The 22,966-nt window shown below is 37.9% G+C and overlaps 1 protein-coding gene across 1 annotated transcript in view; it reads left to right on the top strand.

The window, feature by feature from the left end:
* LOC141599963 (beta-hexosaminidase 1) overlaps positions 1 to 22,966 on the top strand; it is a 34,851-nt gene that overhangs the window by 10,162 nt on the left and 1,723 nt on the right. The window contains exons 5-12 of the mRNA XM_074420113.1: positions 8,171 to 8,241; positions 8,395 to 8,525; positions 9,907 to 9,923; positions 10,365 to 10,413; positions 10,554 to 10,654; positions 11,964 to 12,023; positions 16,433 to 16,466; positions 17,806 to 17,904. Coding sequence (XP_074276214.1) covers positions 8,171 to 8,241; positions 8,395 to 8,525; positions 9,907 to 9,923; positions 10,365 to 10,413; positions 10,554 to 10,654; positions 11,964 to 12,023; positions 16,433 to 16,466; positions 17,806 to 17,904 — 562 coding nt within the window. The remainder of the gene's footprint in view (positions 1 to 8,170; positions 8,242 to 8,394; positions 8,526 to 9,906; positions 9,924 to 10,364; positions 10,414 to 10,553; positions 10,655 to 11,963; positions 12,024 to 16,432; positions 16,467 to 17,805; positions 17,905 to 22,966) is intronic.

Genomic DNA, 22,966 nt, shown 5'->3' on the forward strand with positions numbered 1-22,966 from the left:
TAAAATTAGGAAATAAACAACACTACCTTAAACTTATTAGGTAAAATAAAATAAGAAAACTAATAATAAAACTCGATTTAGGGAAGTAAACTTCAGTCAGTTCATCACCCGCGTAGAAGACAGCTCAACTTAAAACGATCATATCTCCTTCGTTACTTAACCAAATAAGGCGTATGACCACTTGTTGGAAAGCTAACATCATGTGCTTTCATCGCCAACAAAATTCACACCAAAAATAGCCATATTTTCGAAGATATTGAGCTTTTAAACCAAGTGAACGAATCTGAAAGACAAGAGTGACTTGAACTTGCGTTTTGAATTTATACCCATATCCCTCATGTATCATTCTCCCTTTCTTCAAAAAGATTCGTCCTCGAATCTTCAAAATCAGTATAGAATTTGTCTTTATGCCCACCAGGATCAATACAAATCTGGAAAACTTGTAAGTAAGAACATCTAAGGAGCATAGGAACTTATTTGTACACACCTTTGATCTCTCTATCAATTCGTCATCTTCAATGTATTTTCCAAGATTTTCAACTTCCATTGATTCTTGGCCATAGTGACATCCTACATGGAAATCAATGACCCTCGTATGCCATCTTTTCTTGTGCTTTCCACCTCACCTCCCTCCTTGCACAAGTTTAGAACAATCAAAACAATGCTTGCTTGAAATAACAAGACCATCCGATGTTTCCACATGCATTAAGTTCAAGAAGAAATAGCATTGATTATCTCCACCGTCTAGCATCATATCAATGGATCTATCAAGTGGTGATTTATATGGTTCTTTAACTTCAGAATCCAAAAAATTGTATACTAATTCCTCACCCATAATTTTTATAAGATTAAGATCTTCATGACTTGCATTCTCATTCTCGTCCTCGTTAATTTCACCATCAACTTCTTCAAATCCTTCATCATAAAAAATAGCTGGTTGGTTAGGATCAAATAATGATGTATCTTCTGTATGACATTCCTCAACGAAAGAAAATAGTTCATCTTCAACCACATCTTCTACTTTCTCTTTTTCTTCATGATCAACATTGAAAGCCTCAATATTTTTTGCAGTGTAAGCTATGTACACTATGGGGACAGACACAATTTGGACAAACCCCTGAAACAGGCAAAGAGCAATTCTCAGGGAATGCTATAAACTTGGTGAATTTTGTAAAAATAGTAAATGGACTTGAAAAATTATAGAACTTTGTGACAATTTAGTTAAAGTAGTAAACTTAAACTGTGCCAAATCTCAGAATTTTACACACTCTAAGTATTTTTAATAAATAGAAAACCAAACTGATATAGACTAATTCTTTTTCTCAGAAAGACTCTTGTGACTGTTTTTGTGATGATTTCTGATTTAAAAGGGGATATAATTATCAAATTTACTCTCAAGCAAGCAAGAGATTAAACTTAATAATTTAGGGAGCCTAGAATGAATTCACTCAAGCAAGCACAGAGTAAACTAACAACAGACAGACAATGCACTCAGAATAGTTCAAGCAAGCACAGACCTATTCTAAGTAACACCACAAATCCTTAACCACCTTCTAAGCAAGCACAAGAAGACATTAAGTCTAAAAGAACAACTTACTGACCATAATGACTCTTGTGACTGTTCTTGGTTCTGTGCTCCTGGGTAGGCAAACTCAGCTTGCTGACCATAATGGTGGAAGCTACATTGGTACAGCTACCTCCATCAATGATCAAATTACACACCCTCCCTTGGACAGTGCACCTACTCCTGAATATCATGGATCTCTGATTAGCTGAAGCTGGTTGAGAGTGCATAACCCTCCATAGGACCAAACTGTGCCTGTGTCAGGGTGGGCTACAACTTGTCCTTGATCAGTTTCCCAATGTCTCATCTTCCTCATACTCAACTAGACCTTCCCTTTCCCACTCTTCAATCTCCATAGCTCTGAGAGTGTGAGAGCTCTGTTAGAAGGACAATCCTTAAAATGGCCAAAGCCTTGGCACTGAAAGCACTTGATTTTATCTCTGGACAAAGGTGGGTTGGTTTTAGGATACATGGGTGCTTTCCCTTTGTCTGCTGTGGGTTGGGTAGCTGGTTTAGGTGTCTTAGTGATTTAACACCAGTATAAGGTTTGAATGTTGGTATGGTGGGAAATTTGGGTGTTACAGGCTTCACTTTCCCAGTTTCTCAATTCTTAAGGCTAGGTTAACTGCCTCATCAAATGACCAAACCTGCTGCATCCTTACCCTGCTAGCTATCTTAGGATCCAAACCCTCAATGAACCTAGCAATCTTTTGCTTAGGTTTTTCAGTAACCTTACATTGCAGGGTTAGCTGCTCAAAGTTCCTAAGGTAGGCCTGAACAGATAACTACTCTTGTCTTAACTGAGTCAGTTTAATAAAATAAAAATGTCCTGGTATAGTCTCTGGCTATGAATTTCTCTTTTAATTTCTTTTTTAACTTAAGCCAAGACCTGACTAGTTCCTTACCATCTCTAATCCTTTGGTGTTTCATACTCTCATACCAAAGAGATGCATAGCCTTTGAGTTTTAAGATGGCAACTTTGAAAGCTTTTCTGCCATCATAATTTTTAAACTCAAACTCTCTCAACAGATCTAAGCCAGTCTAATAAATCCTCAAGATTTAAACTACCATGGAAATCAGGAATGTCTAGCTTTACACCTTTGTCTCTGGCATCATAGATTCCTTCCTCCATTCTTGAGTCATCTGATTCAGAGATGGCTTCCTCATGAGGATCATGATGTGGTTGCCTCCTTCCTCCTCTCATTGCAATCCCTCTCCCTCTTCCTCTTCCTCTGAAAGGTGGTGGTTGCCTCCTTGGGTGATGGTTTGGAAATCTCTCCATGACAACATGGACAACATTAAGCAAAGTATCCACATTTCCTTCTAGATCCTCTATTCTGGTCTCAATACCAGCAAGTCTCTCTTCACTCATTGGGTTGTTTTTGTATTTTTGATGTAACTGGGAAAATGAACCCACTTTTCTCTCACTCAGGACTAACACAAGATAGGATTGTGTTATAACCTAAGCTCTGATAACCAGAATTTGCAGTGTAAGCTAAGCTATGGGGACAGACACAATTTGGACAAACCCCTGATACAGGCAAAGAGCAATTCTTAGGGAATGGAATAAACTTGGTGAATTTTGTAAAAATAGTAAATGGACTTGAAAAATTATGAAACTTGGTGACAATTTAGTTAAAGTAGTAACTGTTCCAAATCTCAGAATTTTACACTCTAAGTATTTTTAATAAATAGAAAAAGTCTCTTGTGACTGTTTTTGTGATGATTTCTGATTTAAAAGGGGATATAATTATCAAATTTACTCTCAAGCAAGCAAGAGATTAAACTTAATAATTTAGGGGGGCCTGGAATGAATTCACTCAAGCAAGCACAGAGTAAACTCACTCACAACAGACACACAATGCACTCAGAATAGTTCAAGCAAGCACATACCTATTCTAAGTAACACCACAGATCTTTGATCACCTTCTAAGCAAGCACAAGAAGATATTAAGTCTGACTTACAACTAAGACTTAGCAAAGTTCATAAGATTTGCAAATTTTTGAGAGAAATCACAAGGTTTTCATTAATCAAAGTCCAAGTAAAACAGACTCAGGAATAGTCCTTATATAGGCCTTCCACATGTAAAACCCTAGATAACTCCATCTAAGGGCCATGATTAGTCTAAGGAAACAAACAAGAACATTGGAAATATATTACAACGGATACAAAAGGAAATTAAGGCAAACTGAATAGAACAAAAGAGTTGTAGACTGATAGTGACAGGTTGTCCTCTTGACTGTTGTATTTCTTTGGCTGGTTGTTGAAGGTCAAAATGGCCTTGGTCCAGGCATCTTTTGTGGCTCAAGGCTTTATCTGTGAATGCTGAAATAAGCCAAGGCTTCTTTGTTGAGAGTTTTTACTTGTTTGGCCAAAAATGGCAAATTTGCTTTATCTGAATTTACCCTCCTGCAACTAGCTTTTCAGTCTGATTTTCTGTGCAATGCTTTAGGAAATTCTCCTGGCTCCTTAGGATTAATTTATGATTAGTTGAACAAGGATTCAGCTGGCCAAGGTAGCTGTTAGTGGCTAGCCTGGCTGCTGTTCTTGTGGCCTGATGAAACTGGTAGTTGAGGCAACTGGACCGGTAGTTGAGGTTGCCTGAGTGCTGTTGCTGGCTTGATTTTTGATAGGCATCCCTGGCAAGACAAGGGTGTGCCTTGCTTGTGCCTCATCAGTCTCTAAAAGATTGTTAGCCTGGTTAACAGCTCCTGCTGCAATTTTCCTCTTCTTTCTCTCTTTCAGAAGATTGAAGAAGTAAACTTTCCATCTTTTCTAAATTGGCTGAAATACGATTAATTCCCCTTTGCATTTCCTTCAAAAAGAATTCTTGCTCAAATTCCTCAAAGTCCTTCAAAAATTGTTTGAATTTCCTTCGAGACATGGCAACACATGTGACAAATGATAAACTCAACTCCCAAGACAGATCTATTGAGAAATAAATCTATCTATTGAGAAATAAATCTAAACCTGGCTCTGATACCAATTTGATATAAAATAAGCACGAATTTTACTTTTCAGAGATAATTTTGCAGCGGAAGTAAAAACAATATATAAAAGGATATGAATTAGTTGTGAAAATCTCGGAAGACCCAAACTAAAACTAGGATATGACGTGATCACGCTGTCCTCCCTCGCAAGGAATTCGATTGGAACACGAATGGTGGCTCTCACCTCGCAAGGAGCGAATCACACTAAAATCTCAACCTCGCAAGAAAGAAATAAAGAACTTATAACGCGCAAGCAATAAGCACAACAAGAAACTCTTCTATTAATTCTCAAACTCTAATTGAATGAAACTGAATACAAAGCCCTCTATTTAAAGTACAGTAGGCCGACTAAGAGGACTCCTAAAACTGCCTAAAAACAACTTTCCTAAACTCGACCCTTAGAGAATTGGCAAAATTGCCTTATTACAACTTACTAAAATTAGGAAAGAAACAATAAAGAAATAAACAACACTACCTTAAAATTATTAGGCAAAATAAAATAAGGAAACTAATAATAAAACTCGATTTAGGGAAGTAAACTTGAGTCAGTTAATCACCCGTGTAGAAGTTGGACATCTCAACTTAAAACGATCATATCTCCTTCGTTACTTGACCAAATAAGGTGTATGACCAAAAATCACACCAAAAATAGCCATATTTTCGGAGATATTGAGCTTTTAAACCAAGTGAACGAATTTGAAAGACAAAAGTGACTTGAACTTGCGTTTTGAATTTATACCTGCAGTGTAAGCTAAAAACTTGATGATTTTTGTAAAAACTGTAAATGGACTTGAAAATTATGAAAATTGGAGACAATTTAGTTAAAATGGTAAACTTAAACCGTAACAAATCTCATAATTGTACACACACCCTAAGTATTTTTAATGATTAGAAAACCAGACTAACACAATTTGATTCTTAGACAGTTTTCTCAGATGGAATGAATGACTCTCTTTGTGACTAGAAACCAGGATATAATTATCAAATTCACCCTAAGCAAGCACATAGGTTAAACTTAATAATTTAGGGAGCCTGGAATGAATTTACTCAAGCAAGCATAGAGCAAACTCACAACAAACACACAATGCACTCACAATAGTTCAAGCAAGCACAGACCTGTTCTAAGTAACACCACAGATCCTTAATCACCTTCTAAGCAAGCACAAGAAGATATTAAGTCTGACTTACAACTAAGACGCATCAAAGTTGATAAGATTTGCAAATTTTTGAGAGAAATCTCAAGGTTTTCATTAATCAAAGTCTGACACAGATTGAGGAATGGTCCTTATATAGGCCTTCTTGTGAAGTTTCAGTAGAAGTAAAACCCTAGATAACTCCATCTAAGGGCCGGGATTAGTCTAAGGAACCAAACAAGAACATTGGAAATATATTACAACGGATACAAAAGGAAATTAAAGCAAACCGAACAAGAACAAAAGAGCTGTAGGTTGATAGTGACAGATTGTCCTTTCAGCTGTTGTATTTCTTTGGCTGGTTGTTGAAGGTCAAATGGCTTTAGTTCAGGCATCTTCTGTGGCTCAAGGCTCTATCTAATGAATGCTGAAATAGGTCAAGAGTTCTTTTGTTGAGAATTTTCCCTTGTTTGGCCAAAAATAGCAACTTTGCTTTATCTGAATTTACCCTCCTGCAACTAGCTTTTCAGTCTGATTTAGGAATTTGACCTGGCTCCTTAGGATTAATTTGTGATTATTTGAACAAAGATTCGGCTGCCACCTTGTGGGAGCTGGTGGCTAGCCTGATTGCTACACTGGTAGCCTGATGAACCTGGACTGGCAGTTGATGTTGCCTGAGTGCTGTGATTGCTGTTGGCCTGATTTGTGTCTGGTATCCCTGGCAAGACAAGGGTGTGCTTGTTTTGTCCCTGGCCATCCTCTAAAAGATTGCTAGCCCATCCTCTAAAAGATATTGCTAGCCTGGTTAGCAGGAGACAGCTCCTTCTAGAATACCCATGTCCCTCGTGTATCAACTCAAAAAATCAATATGTGGCTACAAGTCAACACAATATAGTGTCAACCCATACGTGAACATTTAAGTTCTTTATTACACTCCCAGTAGTTTTTAGATCTCCAATGTCTAATATTGCCTTTAATAAAATTTCCACACGAGTGAGTTTCAGCACTTGTCTTTCATTAGGATAAACTTCAGGTTTATCAAAACGTGTATAATAGCAACCCGGATGGCTTTAATTGTCACATATTAACCATTTCATGTGAACTTTCATAGTTTGCACATAATCCGTATCCATCTTTAATAAGAATTGGCTGTGTAATTTCACTTATCACGTGCCACATTTTTAGTTGACTATATTTCTCATGCAAATCTTCTGGTTAGCAATAATCATATCATATAAATTCAAATTCATCATTCTCTATCTGGCCATATAAATGATTAGGGCTGTAAACGAGCCGAACTGAGCTCGGGCTCGGCTCGACATTTTTAGCTCGAGCTCGGACTCACCTCGAAGCTAAGTCTCAATGCTAGATAGACATACACAAATTATACTTTATCTATTACTTCATTACCATCCAAGCCAAAAATATTATCCTATCTTAAAAAAAAATCTAATCTCAAACTAATTTCATGAATCATAACTTTGTAATCCATTGAACAAAATAATAACAAAATAACCATGAAAATGCATATTCATCCTTATATCCGACTATCCGAGAATTTTGTTGTGAGCAATGAGCGTTATGATATAAGGAGTAGTAAACAAATACGTACACATGGGTTTTGTCTAGATCAAGTATTCAGAATTGGTTTGAGTCAAATTAGCCGCTTCTTATATTTGTAAGATCTGGTTGAATGTGTGTATAAATCATTGATTACTAATATTGGCGAGGATATATGACAAAAGACAATTAATGTGTGTATTTGAGTCAAATTCTTGCGAACTTTTGTTCTTACCTTTGTGTCTTTTAAGGGATGAGTTTTTTTCTTGCCCATATGACTGATCAGAATTAGTATTAGACCTCTGGAAAAGTCTAAATTGCTGAATCCGCCACTGGTGGTGCACTTAGGTCTTGGGTGTTAGTATTCCCTATGACTGCTCTTAGGTGTTGACCTATGACTGCTCTTAGGTGTTGAGTAATCCTTTTGGTCAAGTTTCTGTCAGTGTTAGATATTTAGATCAGCCTTTGAGCCTCCATGAACTATAAAACGGCAAAAGGACAGGCTTCATTGATTTATGAATATTTTTTTATGTGCATCTAGCGTCTTAATTTGGGGGTATTTACAAGGTTATGCCAAAGTGATGGAACTAAATATAAGCAAGGTGAGACTAAAGAGAGATGGTACTAGGCAGTTACTAGGTGTCCCTCTTTGATCAGCAATAGCACGGGAAATTAATCTTGATAGGTTATGGTCTCAATTTGTCTTGTTTACTTTTTATCGTCTTAACTTGAACCATTACTCAAGAGTTTGCATTACATCTCTTACTTGTAAAAACATCTCTCGCAAAACTTAATGCACTTGAGAACATTCTTGATACAAAGTTCTTACTCCGGATATTAATCTCTATGGTATTTGAGATAGACCTTTTTTTTGTCTGGGGGATGGGCTCATTATACGGCTGATATCAAATATTCCTTGCAGATACTTCTCGGCATTATCTACCTATAGATGTTATAAAGCAGATTCTTGATTCCATGATGTATGCTAAACTTGTAAGTTTTTCTCTTCGCCTAAAGTCTATTTAAACTTTTTGTGCAAATGCCACATTCTGGTCTATTTTGAAATTGCTTTATAGCTGTCACATTCTTGTCTTGATTATAGACAATTTGTTTCGAGTTCTAATGTTTCAGAATTGTATTCAGTAGAACGTACTTCATTGGCACATTGTAGACGAGGAGTCTTTTCCTTTTGAAACACCATCATATCCATATTTGTGGAAAGGCTCATACTCCAAGTGGGAGCGGTATACAGCGGAAGATGCTTATGAAATTGTCAAGTAAGTGATTGTCAGTTAATGCGTTTCCCACTGAGAAGTGACAACTGTGTTGTCAATTGATTATGGCACAAATTTGCTGTGTTGTGGGCTTGTGGCGGCATGACGTATGTTGCTAGTAAGCAAATTTCCGGCTGAGATGCTGTAGGAGGGACAGAATATCACTTTGTTGGATGTGTAGTTTTTCATCCACTGACATGCATACTCCATATACCCAGTAGGTTTAGAAAATCACGCGGAAACAGTGAAAATGAGTGACAAAGTCCCACCATCTGGTACCAAGTTCTTTTCTGAGTAAATAAAATTGGGGAATTTTCCTTCAAAAATACAGGGGCATAAATACCCCAGTTGTGTGCTTGCATCTGTCACTTCTTGGGCTCAAGGTCATTGAAATTCTGTAGATTGGGGCCATGGCCTCATCTTGACCGGGTTTTAGCTGATTTGATATGGTTTTGTTGTATTGTGTCTCCTTGGTCCTAGCAACCCCACATTAAGCTTGTGAGATGATTGGCTGGATCTTTTTGTTTTTGCTCTTCACTCCGCCCGCTTTCAGCAAGGATGATATTGATAGTTTTGTTGACCTCGTCGATTAGACTATGCTTATTGCTGTGTTACTCAGACACGCCGACACGGCTATTTGGGGTGAATTTTCCTGTTTTGTGGTCTAAATTGAAGTGTCGAAGTGTCGTGTCGTGTCGGACACCGACATGCGACACGACAGTTAAGTGAAGTGTCGGAGTAACATAGGCTTATTGTTAAAATGAGTGGTACTCCTGTTTCAGCTTCTATTGTGAATTGTAAACAAGCACAGGAATGAAGGGTGTACATTATTTGTCTTGTTTTGGTCAATATTTTATTTTGCCTACTAAACGCACTTGTATAACATATCCCAAAGGCAAATTTGATAAAGTTACTATGTAGAAATCATATTTCACATCTCTGGTCTCTGGACCTCAGATGTTTTCCCTCACAAGAGGTTGGATGGAGCTTTTTTTTTTTTAAATTTATTCTGTATTTCATTCACGATGTCCTTCATATCTAAAGGAGTAAAAAAAAGCATCATTCTTCGGTTTTGGAGTAAGATAGACGAAAACAAAATGACTCTCTAAGATGTTAGTGCTTCTTATATTGTGATGTTGTAGTCAGTTTGCAATTCTCGACACAATTTTCATTATGGGTCATCAAGGGCACACAAGAAAGGTTATGTACAAGTACAACAAACCACTCTTAGCTCATTATAGACGGGAGCCTTTGAGGCAGTGGGGTAATGTTCTTCATAATTTAGTTATCAACATCACTATTGTTATCAACATCTTTTTATGATTACCATATTTATCGATTTCTTTCTTCTATTTTTCATGTGCCTGCAATCACTCAAACACAGCTATGCAAAGATCAGAGGTATGGGACTTTAATTAATAATGTTTTTGTAATTGTTTAGGATGTTGTTGCTCATATCTTGGGAGGGGATTCTTTACTTTGGATTATGTGGTAGAAGTTGATGATTGGGTGGTCTTGGTAATGAGTGGTGAGAAGTGGCTCTTTGTTGTAAGAGTTTTTGTTCCTTCAGTGACATAGACTGCAATTTCTTTTTATTGCTGTGTTGCAGCTTTAGTGTTCTTGGCTTTGCCATTCATTGACAAACTATTTACTAAATAAACTTATGAGTTACAGTAAAATTCAAATGTCTAGACATCAGATTGGTGTTAGTGATAGTGTCAATCAGAAAACACTAGATCTGCTAATAAAATGCTGCCAGCCATTTTCCTTGTTCCTGAGTAAACTGAATGCTTTTAGCATTGTTGGGGCTTAGCCTTAGATAACTCCTATTACTTGCGGCAGGCATCCATGTTATGCCAGAAATCGATGTGCCTGGTCATGCGGAATCATGGTATGTAATATTGTCTGACTTTCTTATATTTACTTTTATATCCACTGTTAAAAAAATTTGGTTTATTTATTTTTCTGATTTGCAATTATGTTATGGACCATTGGGTAATACTTCAAAGTCATATTTTATTTCGTGTACAGGGGTATTGGATATCCTGACCTCTGGCCATCTTTAACTTGTAAAGAGCCACTCGATGTGTCCAAAAATTTCACTTTTGATGTGGTTTCTGGTATTATGAAAGGTAAAATATTCAGATTTTGTAGGCAGTTCTCATTGCTTTTGGAGTTTGGACAATAGAATGACTCTTTGGAAGTCCATCCTAGTTTTTGACTTTTTGGTGAAGAAGTCTGTCATAGTGGCATAGTGCTATCATTTGTATTAGGTTTTATGGTTGGATGAAACAGAAAATTAAGATATTATTATAAGTGGAGTATCTGTTTTTAGACTTTTAGTCAGGAGCTATATGACCATTCCGTATATTTAAGTGGAGGACCATTTCATCAGGTCTCCTTGTTTCCTTCCAAATATGTAGTGAAATAACCTAGAGGGCTAGAGGGAGGGGCTAGCAGGGTTCAAAATCTCGGCCGAGTTGTATCGGATTTTCACTCTACCGATACGAGATGTCGCCCGAGAAATCACCGAGATTCTCCACAATCCGTCCGTGACGACCGATTAAGGACCGATTATACCGATACCGCGACTACGACTACGACCGATACCGAGATTTAAAACCATGGGGGCTAGAGGGAGTTGACTAATAAGGCATGAAAGAGGCAGTCACGGCTATAGCATCCATGAAGCAATAGAATGTCATCACACTCCTGATAAAGAATAGATTGTATTGATATGGTGACGGCATTGATTCTGATAATTGAACTTTGAAAGAATGATCGTCTCTTTTATGTACCTGATTTGAGAATCAGTAGCACCGGGCAGCTCGGAAAATACTTTGAATCATATTATCATGAAATTGGCGTCTTAAAAACAAATCATATACTCCCTCCATTCAACTCCACATTACATGTATTCCTTTTCCGTCCATTCAACTCCACATTGCACCTTTCCTTATTTGGTTGTACTTTTATTACTATAATACTATAATTCCACTATTAAGGCCCACTTCTTAAACACAAATTACACAAAATCCTAACACTTTATATCCACTTGTTGTACTTTTAATACTCCCTCTGTCCCGGTCATTTGTTGTTCTTTTCCATATTGGGGTGTCTTAGTGAGTTGTTGTCCTTTCTATTTTAAGAATGAACTTGATGATCAATTTGACCATTCACACTCAATTTATTCCACAAGTCATTTAGTAATTGACTCATTTCTCTTTCCTTGGTCTTTGTGCCAAAACCAAAGGACAACAAATGACCGGGACGGAGGGAGTACTATAATATAGTTTTCTTAATATTTGTGCATAAAGCATATGTGCAAAGTGAAGTTGAATGGAGAGAGTACAACTCAACAATATGTGAAGTTATTTGCATTCTCTGATGTTTTTGTATATGTTACGTTAAGCTGATTTTGATATGCTACGTATTTTCCAGATCTGAAAAGACTATTTCCGTTTGAGCTCTTTCACTTAGGTGGCGATGAGGTTAATACAGGTAATTTTGACAACTTAGTTCTTATATTTTTTCGAAACCCTGATTAATCCATCTTCTTTGAATCAACGGGAGTCTTGTGACACGGCTGTCGCAACCCTATCAAAAATAAACCAACTGGCTCTAACTAATATAGTAGAGGTAAGTCGGGTATCGTACTCCACAAGGAGACTATTATATCTACTTGTTATTCTAGTCCGTCAGGTAACAAATTGAGGGTGTTTAAATTGTTTTCTAAACTACTAAACTGAGAATAAGGCAAAGAGAAAGACAACAATAAAATTAACAAGGATGAAATAAGATGTGATCAAAAATAGAGAGAAATGCTAGAATGTCGGTTCACCATGATAATTAGCCAATTCGGTCATAATGAGATCAATCGGTCTAATGTGAGAAGGGTAAAGGAAAGGTCCTTCCGGTTCGCTATCCGCCCTAAAATACTACTTACTTAGCTTTCACCCTCCTAGTCTATTGTCCATAACAGGTCTATTCATTCCAATCTTTCGATCTAGGTCTGAATTTAACCAGATTAACTAGTTTAGAAGCGTGCACTCAACTAAACGATTACAATTAAATTGCTATGAATCAATTCTCACATGTAAACCGTCTAATCTAATTATAACATCATTGTTTTACTACCATGGCTCCCCTAATCCTAGCAAGAGAAGAATTAGCTACGCATGTTCATAATGAAATTAGCAATAATTGATGAAATAATAGAAGACATGTTATAGAGATGAATAAAAAAGAATTGCATAAATTAATTAACAACACTAATAAAATCAGAAATTATAGGGAAGAAATAAAGTATGCAAAACAAGAATTAAATTGAATAGAGAAAGTAAGAAGGATTACAAAGTCTAAGATACGGCCAAAAGAACGAAATAACGTCGAACAACGGAAGAAAAGTGTCTGCTAACTAACTGAATGCTTAAGAATAATTTTGGGATTAAGAGATTAAAAGATAAATGAAAGATAACCTAACCTAATGACGTCTTTCCTTTATATAGGAAAGATATTTATTAAACATAACTTAATAAGATAAATAAGTTCACGCGAAATAAAATCTCGCGTTCAGATAGAAATCCTCTCGATCGAGGAGCTTTAAACTCCTCGATCGAACACTTCCTTGGCAAAACCTCTCGATCGAGGACTTAGACTACTCGATCGAGGAACCTCAAATATGCACCTCTCGGTCGAGAACAACAGGGTCCTCTCGATCGATCGAGCATTGTTAACCACCCACATTTGCTCGATCGAACAAATTGGCCAACAAAAGCCTTCGATCGAGGTAAATACCACTGAACCAGCTCCTTGCTCGTTGATTTGGCTTCCGAGACGACTTCACGATTCCCGAGGCATAGTAATTCTGCTCCAATTCTTCCATCTCCATAAATGCATACTAAGGGACAGAAAAAGGCATGATTCCGCTACTTTCGGGTCCATTCCTGCAAATAAAGCAAGGCAAACCAAAGTAGACTATCCGGGGGACATTTGTAGCATAATACTACGAGAATCGCATAGAAATACGTGCAATAAAGGCTCAAAAAAGACTATATAAAATGCAAGACTATATAAAATGCACGTATCATCTTGATTGATCAAGAATGAGAATAAACATATATCTATTACTTTTTCCCTCTTTTGTAAAACAAATTTGGAGACGAGTTTTGGCGTGTCTCTCTGTACTCATATATCCTATCCTATAATAACACAACTAGAAGTAGTAGAGTCAAGACTCATGATTGCTTGTCCAAGAGTCGGAGTCTCCTATTTAACGAAAAGACTGATGTTCTTGGCTTAAATTGAGGTATCTTTGTTATAATCCGAATTTTCAAAAAGTGAAATTCACTAGACAATAAAGTCTAGTCACATTTTTAAGTACCACGTTGGGGGAAATACCGAGATGCTAATGTTCTTTACTAATCCAAAACCAAATTAATCTGATTACAACTTTGGAATGGAAATAAATACTCACTCTTAAACAACTATAGTAAAGTTATTAAAATGTTCCAACTAATATATCCTTAACCACAAGTCGAGTGCCCAAAGCCCAAGCAAGCAGCTAAACAAGAGCCGAGAACCAACAAGATTTTGAAACTCATGTAATGTTAGCGGTTAGTTTTTATGCGCTTCTAGACCTGACAAAGTTGACCCGGCCCATACGGGACCCGATGCTGTAACTCGAATTCACCTGGACCAATTTGACATGTTCTGAATGTTTATCTTGCATGCTGATAATTATCCCTAAATAATTACAAGCCTCAAAAATGACCCTTGAAATAACTCGATTCCTTGCTAACCCGAAATGACCCAACCCGCACCCAATCCAGTTGACCCGTTTGCTAGTCTAAGCGCTTCCCAGTTACCAAGTTACATTTTACCCAAAAACGCACGAATTTTTAATCTTTAGGTATGTTATATAAGAATCATTATAAAGGACTGCCTATACGTTCCAACAAGGTCTAAAGTCATTTTGTTCTTCTGCCATTTGAGGTACTCGAATCAACAATAAACAATAGTAGATCCAATTAAACATGTGATTCACAAATCCAACCGTAGTAACAATCTACATGTGTTGCTCAACACTTTGTGCAAAACACAACCACAAATGAGTACGAAAGACGACAAGTTCCACCTGAACACATCCTTGGCGAAACAACTTCTCACACCGTCCGTCACCTTATGGTAGAAATGGAACCTCTCAATCCTAGTCTTGTCTAAGATTGACCAAACTCTCGAGCGACATAACTGTTAAGCTTAGAGAGCAGACAAACGACAAAAAATAGACACAAGCATCTCTATGAATAACCTATCCGTAAAACGGCAAACCACAACCTTTTGTGAATTGATCTAATTCATAGCGTGTAATATTTCACAATGCTAACTACTCAAGTGCACTACAACAATGACCCAAGCCTTACCTAGTCCGGATAGGCGTAGGACAAAATTTCTATACAAATGGTAACGATATTCAACAGCCTTGATAATTGAGCACACAGTACAAAAGTAACCATTTCAGTATATTCTCAATCGACACTTTAATTTAGTTTAATCACATTATTTTTGATGTACACGGCGCAATAGTAAGTATTAGATGATTAAACATTCGTTTGATTTTATATTAGATAGTTGGGACAAAATAGGTAATCATCTATGTGATTGAACATCGTCTTTGGGTACCAAAACTCACGACAATCTAACAGAACCCCCGATCCAGGACAATGTTCTCCCGACCGTGGATCATTGCTGAAACAAAATACAACAGCATGGTAATCCCGATGCAGGACATGAGTCCTGAGTCCTGACCAGAATCTCACGCCTCGATCTGGGACACCTTCATACTGTTCCGTTCCCGGAGGCCTTTTGTGCATAACAATATCACAAACATCTTGAAATTGAATACACAATCGCTCCACACACTTCAACTATGATAGAAGCGCAGCATCAACATACAATTACAAGCTAACCACCTTCAACTTGAAGTACGTTAAAGCATTAATTTATGCATTAGTATTACAATATGTAACAAACACACCCACATCCAACAACATAAGCCCTAAGGGCGAAAATACACAAGCCCTCGCTACCTTGACAAAGTGTTGCAGGTTAGAAATCATCTTCAACAACAAATTCTGCACCTTCACCAAATCTGTCTTTCTCGTCGTTTATGGATTGATGAACACACAAAGAAAAGGCAGCAGTTGGTCCTTAGGTTGAAATTTAAGTCCTAAACTTATAAGACAAAATAAAACACTAACTTACTTACAAGAATGATGCCGAGAACGAATTAAGCTCACACAGAGTAGAGTTGAAGAGCAAATATGGACTAGAAAGGGAAATAAGAGCACGTTTGAATGGAGAGAAAGAAGGAAAGAGGGTAGCGGTTGAAGTTTAACGTAAATGTTGAGAAGTTAGTGGGTTATCTTGTTGGGGTAGTTTTAGATTATGGGTTCGTAGTGATTTTAGGTAGTGGTTGGGGTTTCAAAACAGACAAATCCAGCCAATCACTTACCATGGCCCAAGGGGATGCTTTTTTTTTGGGTTGATAATGTTCATCTTGGTCTGATTTAAAAGACAGAAATACAATGGTTTTGAATTTAATTTCGGTAAACTAGGATTTAGTTCCTAAAAATTAAAATTTTAAAACTTATATTTGGAAACATGTGTGTAGTCTAGTTGTCGTAGAGGCTACCAAGTGTGAGTGTCATGTGCCGGACACAGATACTCCAGGTAATATGGTGTGCTAGAGATGTAGCTCATATATGAAGAATTAAACTTCAGGTAATATGGTGTGCTAGAGATGTAGCTCATATATGGAATTAAACTTCAGGTAATATGGTGTGCTAGAGATGTAGCTCATATATGAAGGATTAAACTTGATGAATCTGATTTTTTGTTTTTCTTCACAGATTGTTGGAACACTACACCACATATAAAGCAATGGTACGTTCCTTAGTGTTATATGTTCTGTCTATCTTGATTACTGTTTCCTATTTTATGATGCATTTGAATATTAATAACTTTCATTTGAGTATGGACAATTAATACGTGGAACATTCCATATAAAATCTGGTAAAAATATAGAGGAATCCCTTTTCCCTCCTACAACCCTTACCAAAATCCCATCTATATATGGAAGGTTTGGAAGGAAAGCTCCCTTGTGCCATCCTGCCAATAATGTAAGGTCTTGTTGGGAGTTGGAGATTTGGACTGAAAGGAGGGACTTGTTTGGTTAGCAAAGAGGGTAGGAGGGAAATTAAGTTGGGGGGTGGCGGCCGCGGGTAATAGAGGGATTCATTTTCTTCTTTTGCAACCCTTACCCCGCCATCGACAACCCTACCCAACCCCGCAGTCGACCATTCGACCATCCTGTCTTGCCTCCCTAACAACCCCAATGTTCCTTCTCCGTCCGTCAACGCACACGACCGCACTCTACTCAACCCCGCCCCCCGCCCTCACCGGCGACCACATTACCTAGACTCGCCGTCAATCTCGATGTTCTTTCTCTGTCGACCACCCTACCTAGCATCATCGTCGACTCAACCTACCCAACCTCTTCTCTCTTCTACGCCGCCGACACAATCCCTTCATCCCCTCTCCGTCGCCGATTAGGTAGTGATCGTGGGCCGCCTATTACATGGTCCCCCCCTCCTTGTCTCTTTCTTTCTCTCTCCAGGGTTTGTTTGTGGGTAAGAAATGTGAGAGGTAAAGTCGGAAAAAAAGTGTAGGATTAAGTAATGTTTGTGTTGCAAATAGCAAGTCCCTTTTTTTTTCCCTTTGACTACTACCCAGTCTAAAAAAAGCTTTACTAGGAGTTTTAAACTTCCAAATCTACATCACAGGTGAATTGGAAAGTATTTCAATGATGACGGTTGTGTTCCTATGAAACAACTTCCTCAACAGTGGCTTTCTTTTAGAAGAGATTGTAAAGAGGTTAGGGAATGGGGGTTTTATTTGTCAACTCAACACTCTAAGAATGAAATAATAGGGAATTTAGTGCTGAGTTATGCAACATGGACGTCTTCATGAACATTTATGTTTGAAGTCATTTTGTGCGTGATCAAGAGCCAAATTAAAGGGTCCATTTGTATTTCCAGGGAAGAAAGAAGAAAGACCAACAAGTCCTCACTCCTTTTTTTTTCTCTACCTACTTTTACTTTTTTCATTTCCTGATTTCTCACCCAGCCTTTATTTGTCTACTATTTTCTTATGGTGCTACTCTTGTCTGTGTATTAATGTTCAACACTCCCTATTTCTGTTTGGTAATAATTTTTTAATGCAGGTTAACTGACAGGAACATGACTACTAAAGATGCTTACCATTATTTTGTGGTTAAAGCTCAAGAAATAGCTATTTCAAACAATCGGACCCCTGTCAACTGGTATGCCTAACCTTTGTGTATTGACTAAAACTTTCTCTGATTAGTGAGCAATATGACATCTCGTGTGGCTCAAAAGTCAGCGTCCTACCTAATCTTGAGTCCTTGTAGATGAAACGTAACTCATTACTAACTCAAAAGTGTGAACCACATTTGTACATGGCGGATAGTGATAAGGCTAAAGTCATATCACCTATATCAAAATAAACCTAACTCATTACTAACTAATAGCTAGCAGTAAGTAGGGTATCGTATCCAAAGAGAGGCGGTAATTAACTATTTGCTATTGTATTAATCCGTCTTTAAGTTAATTCTTGAAGGTTGTTTTGTTTTCTATAACTAATTGCGAATATAAAAATAACAAATTCAATAAGATTAAAAGGTCTAGGGATCAAGTTCACTAGGTATGTTATCTGTTGTGTGATTTAACTAATTAAGAGAGCAATTACGTTGTTTAAGGTCATATGATCGGTCGACTCAAATATACCCTTTAGATCTTAACTTAACATGCGGTCGTTATAATTAAGCGAGTCTATTCAATTGTCGCAGCCTATATTAGTCTTAAGCCGGTCAGTGATAATCCTAATTTGCAAGACTAATTAACTAATCTTGGCCACTAATAGATTCAAGACAACAATCGAACAACAACTAAAAGCAGTTTAACAATTAACTCATTAATTAAGCCCCCTTCTAACAACCTAGAACCCCTTTTCAACCTAGATTAATGTAACACCCTAACTATCCGGCCAAGATAATTGGAGCGTTACCATCTCGGTTTCCCCAGGTAGTGTTTCAAAACTCCAATTAAAGAACATTTTATTAATGTAATGTTTAATGAATTACATAAACGTAAACAAATGAATAAATAAAATACAACTCGTGACATCTATACTCTTCTAGCCAACTAGACTCGTCTCGTAATATCATCAAGCTCGTCCCGTCTCCCGCGTACTATCTAATCAAACTGAACACAACATGCTCGCCATATGACCAAAGGATATCATTGGATCAACACAAGCCACCCCAAAAGAGAGAGGTGACAAATACATGGAAACGTCAGTTTCAATAAATAATTAAAGTGAATTAAAGTGTGACACGACTCGAGTGTGTGAGCATACAACATGACTATGATATGAATGACATGATATCAAACAACCGCCACCACGGTACCAGGACACGCCCAGACATACCGACAATCTCACTCGTACTAGCCGGGACTAGCCCAGACATACCGTCAACCACACTGGTACCGGGACACGCCCAGACAGACCGATAACCACAAACAGGTACCGGGACACGCCCAGACGTACCGGGTCCGAAAGCCAACCGGATCCCCTGCCAGACCCGTCGTATCTCAACCACACGAGGCCCTCCAAATTCAAGTCATTAATGTGCACATCCCTCCCTCTTGGAGTGGGAAAGCTCCAAGAGGCGACGATCCAAGCGGAAGACGGTCTCCCAACCGTCTCCCGTCTCCTCAACAACCACCAACAAACACAACCGTATATTGTCCAACATATATGACAAATACAATGATGCAGGATACCACAGAATATGTCAATTACCGACTCATCCAATCATCTTAACCGATATCATGTTATAATGCAATAACCTATCTTTTAGCAAATCCGCACAAGCTAGGCCCGTCTCGTAAAACCGTCTCACAAAACCCATTTCCTAAAATACGATAATAATACAAATACGTATAACTATACTCATCCAATCATACAAAGACGTATAAATATATGAATCTAATACATATTCAAATACGTATAATTATACGAATCTAATCATACCAATACGTATAATTATATTAATTAATACGTATACGACTAAATTAAATAAATAAAACCCGTCTTATACAATTACCCAAAAACCCGACTCCCTCAAGCCCCCACTACACCACCTCCGCTTCCGCTGCCACCGCGGACCACCACCACCACTAGTAGCCACCACCACCACCACCAACAAGACCCGAGACCAACACACCACCCGCAATACCCCCCCCCCCCCCACCCCCACCACACACACACACACACACACACACACACACATACCCACACAACCCGCAACCAACCTCAAAACAGCCACCCTCGCCGGCGGCGGCCACCACTCCTGACCACGGTGGGTACAGTGGTCACCCACCACGACGGGGCAACCACCGGCAGCCACCAACAACAACACGGCAGCACCAACAACAAACAACGATGCAACAACAACAAAAAACCCGACACCCTCTTTCTCTCCCCTTTTCCGCCACCTACAGCCACCCTCACGGCCACCCATGACCACCCCTCAACCCTCAACCCTCAACCCGGATCTGCCCTAGCCCAGACAAAAACCGGCCCGTAACCCGTTCGAAATCTTAGCCCTAACCCGCATGACACAACCCCCTAAAACCCCCTTTTCTACTCGGTCATGATCTGTTTTGGGTGGTCAACGGCCGTCCATTGGTGGTCCAAGGCGGGTCAAAGATGGGTCAAGGTCGGGACGGGTCAAAGGTATGAATAAAATAATATAAAGGCTAGTATAAGACGGTTTACCTTACGATCTTGAGGCGTGGTGACGGAATCTCCTTTTCCTCTCTTTCTCTCTTCTCCCTTATCTTTTGTGGATTTTGTGGTGGATTATGTTGGAATAAGGTTTGAGGGGATAATGGTGGGATTATAAGGTGAGGAAGGTGAGTGTATAAATACATGTATCTTATTATTATTATATTATTATATTATTCCGTCTCAAGCCAACTCGTTAAATATAAAATATTATTATTATATAATTATTAAATACGGAGTATTACAATTAATGAATTAGTTACTCATACTAATAATAACTACAACGATAAGATGAAGGGAAAACATAATTAAAAGCATTAATAAGATGAATAACAAAGCAATTATGAAACTAGAACTTGAATTAATAATTAACGAGGAAAGATTAAGAAGAACCGTAAATAGAGTGCGTAGATCCGAAAGCAACACTGGATCGAGTGACTTCAGTAGATCACTTTCTTCGTGTCTTCTTGTTTTCTTGGCTTTTTACCTCGACTCTGGAGTCATTCTTTTCGTGCTCCGTCTTGTCGACTCTGCGGTGCTCAATATTATCTAATTGCATCCAATCTGCATTAAAACACCAAAAGGCGGAAGTATCGACATTTCTAATATAAACGGCATATAATTAACATATTATAGTACAAAACCGTCTCAAAAGCAACTAAGGGGAGACATAAATGTGTATATAATTATGACGCATCAGATACAACATACATGATTTTATTTCAAATAGAGGCGAGTATATTTAAATGAGAGGTATGTTGGGATTTCATCAAGGTTTATGAAATATGGTTTAGGTAACTCATTCCAAGGTTTATTGCAATCAACAACAAAGCCTTAGTCCCAACATAGTTTGGGTATGTTTGGGGGGCCGGTTGGGTATGTTTGGGGGCCCGTTAACTTGAATCATGATCCGAATCCATCGAGGTTTGAATCCGCCAATAAAGTCAAAAGTAAATAAACAAAGTAAAAGAAAATACTTAAATATTAGACGAAACGAGTGTTTTTGTAAGAAAATAGAGTAAGAAAAGTGTGAAAACCGATCTTAAAGTGGCAAAATGGGGTTGTAGAACATAAATAAAATTAAAAAAAAAAAATCTTTCATGTAAATTGATAAAAGACGTGTAAATATACCAAACTCAAACTAAATCTTCTAATATGAATTCTTTTTCTCCACAATCATCCTTTATCCATGTTTGGGTCTTCCCCTTCCCTAACAATATTACCCATTTCGGAACTCTAAATTAAATCCTCCATAGTGCTGCCTTTTAAGCTCTCTGCTACACATGGCCAAACCACCTTCAACGGTTTTCTTTCATCTTATTTTCAATCGACGCTAACACCTACTTTCTCCCGGACCACCTCGTTCCTCAACCCATCATTTACATCATTTCTTACGTGACCATTGATCCAGGAAAACATACGCATCTCAGCTACCCTCATCTTTTGTACATGTCCATGTTTTACCGCTCAATACTCAGTACCAAATAAGAGTACATGCCTTAATAGCAGTGCACAATATAATTTACCCTTTTAACATATAGGGTACACTCGAATCACAGAGAAATCCAAGTGTCGCTTTTCCACTTCAACCATTTGATTCGATGGATCTACATCTCTATCTAATTATTTGATCACTATGGATAATAGATCTTAAATACCTAACCATAAACTATCCCCATATTTACGATAAATCTACACTTGAAATGTTTCGTCTTTTTTCTACTCAGTGTACCTCGAGATTCTAACGTTTGTCTCCAAACTCCAGAGCTCCAATTTCCTTTCAACTCCATCCTTTTTTTCATCAAATAGCATATTATTGTGCAAGAACATCATACACCATGGAACCTCGTATTGAATTGATTTAGTCAATTCGTTCATAACAATAGCAAATAGCAAAGGACTAAGAGTAGAACCATGATGCACTCCAATTGTAATAGGGATCTCTTCTGTCTTCCCGACATTAGTCCTTCTACTAGTCGTGTCTCCCTCATACATGTCCTTTATAAGATCAATATCTTTTCGCGATACCCTTTTCTTTGTTAATGCCCACCAAATTACTTGCCTTGACACTATCATACGCCTAAATCAATGAACACCATATGTAAATCATTTTTCTTGTCCCCATATTTCTCCATTAATTGTCTTATAAGATGGATTGCCTCCATTCCCTAAATCAATGAACACCAAGTTTTATCGCACACGTTTTATTAAAATTATTACTTCGTAGTATTGGCTTTCTTGACCTAAAGGAATATTTCCTCAAAATACATGATGATGGCTTACAATTTTTTTGTCAGAAAAGTGTATATGGACTTCGTCACGCGTAGCCCTTAAAACCAGGCAGTAATCAATTAGAGGGGACCTTCTCTAAGTAAATTTAATGTTAGATCTAGAATAGGAAAAGTTGTTAGCCAAAGTTGAGTGATCTTGCTTAAGCTACAAATGCAATGGTGACTTTGTAAACTTGTGTGGAAGTGATTTATTGATTTCGGGTACGGATCCTTTTTTTTATA

The sequence above is a fragment of the Silene latifolia genome, chromosome 9 (genome assembly GCF_048544455.1).
Source record: "Silene latifolia isolate original U9 population chromosome 9, ASM4854445v1, whole genome shotgun sequence".
NCBI lineage: Eukaryota > Viridiplantae > Streptophyta > Magnoliopsida > Caryophyllales > Caryophyllaceae > Silene > Silene latifolia.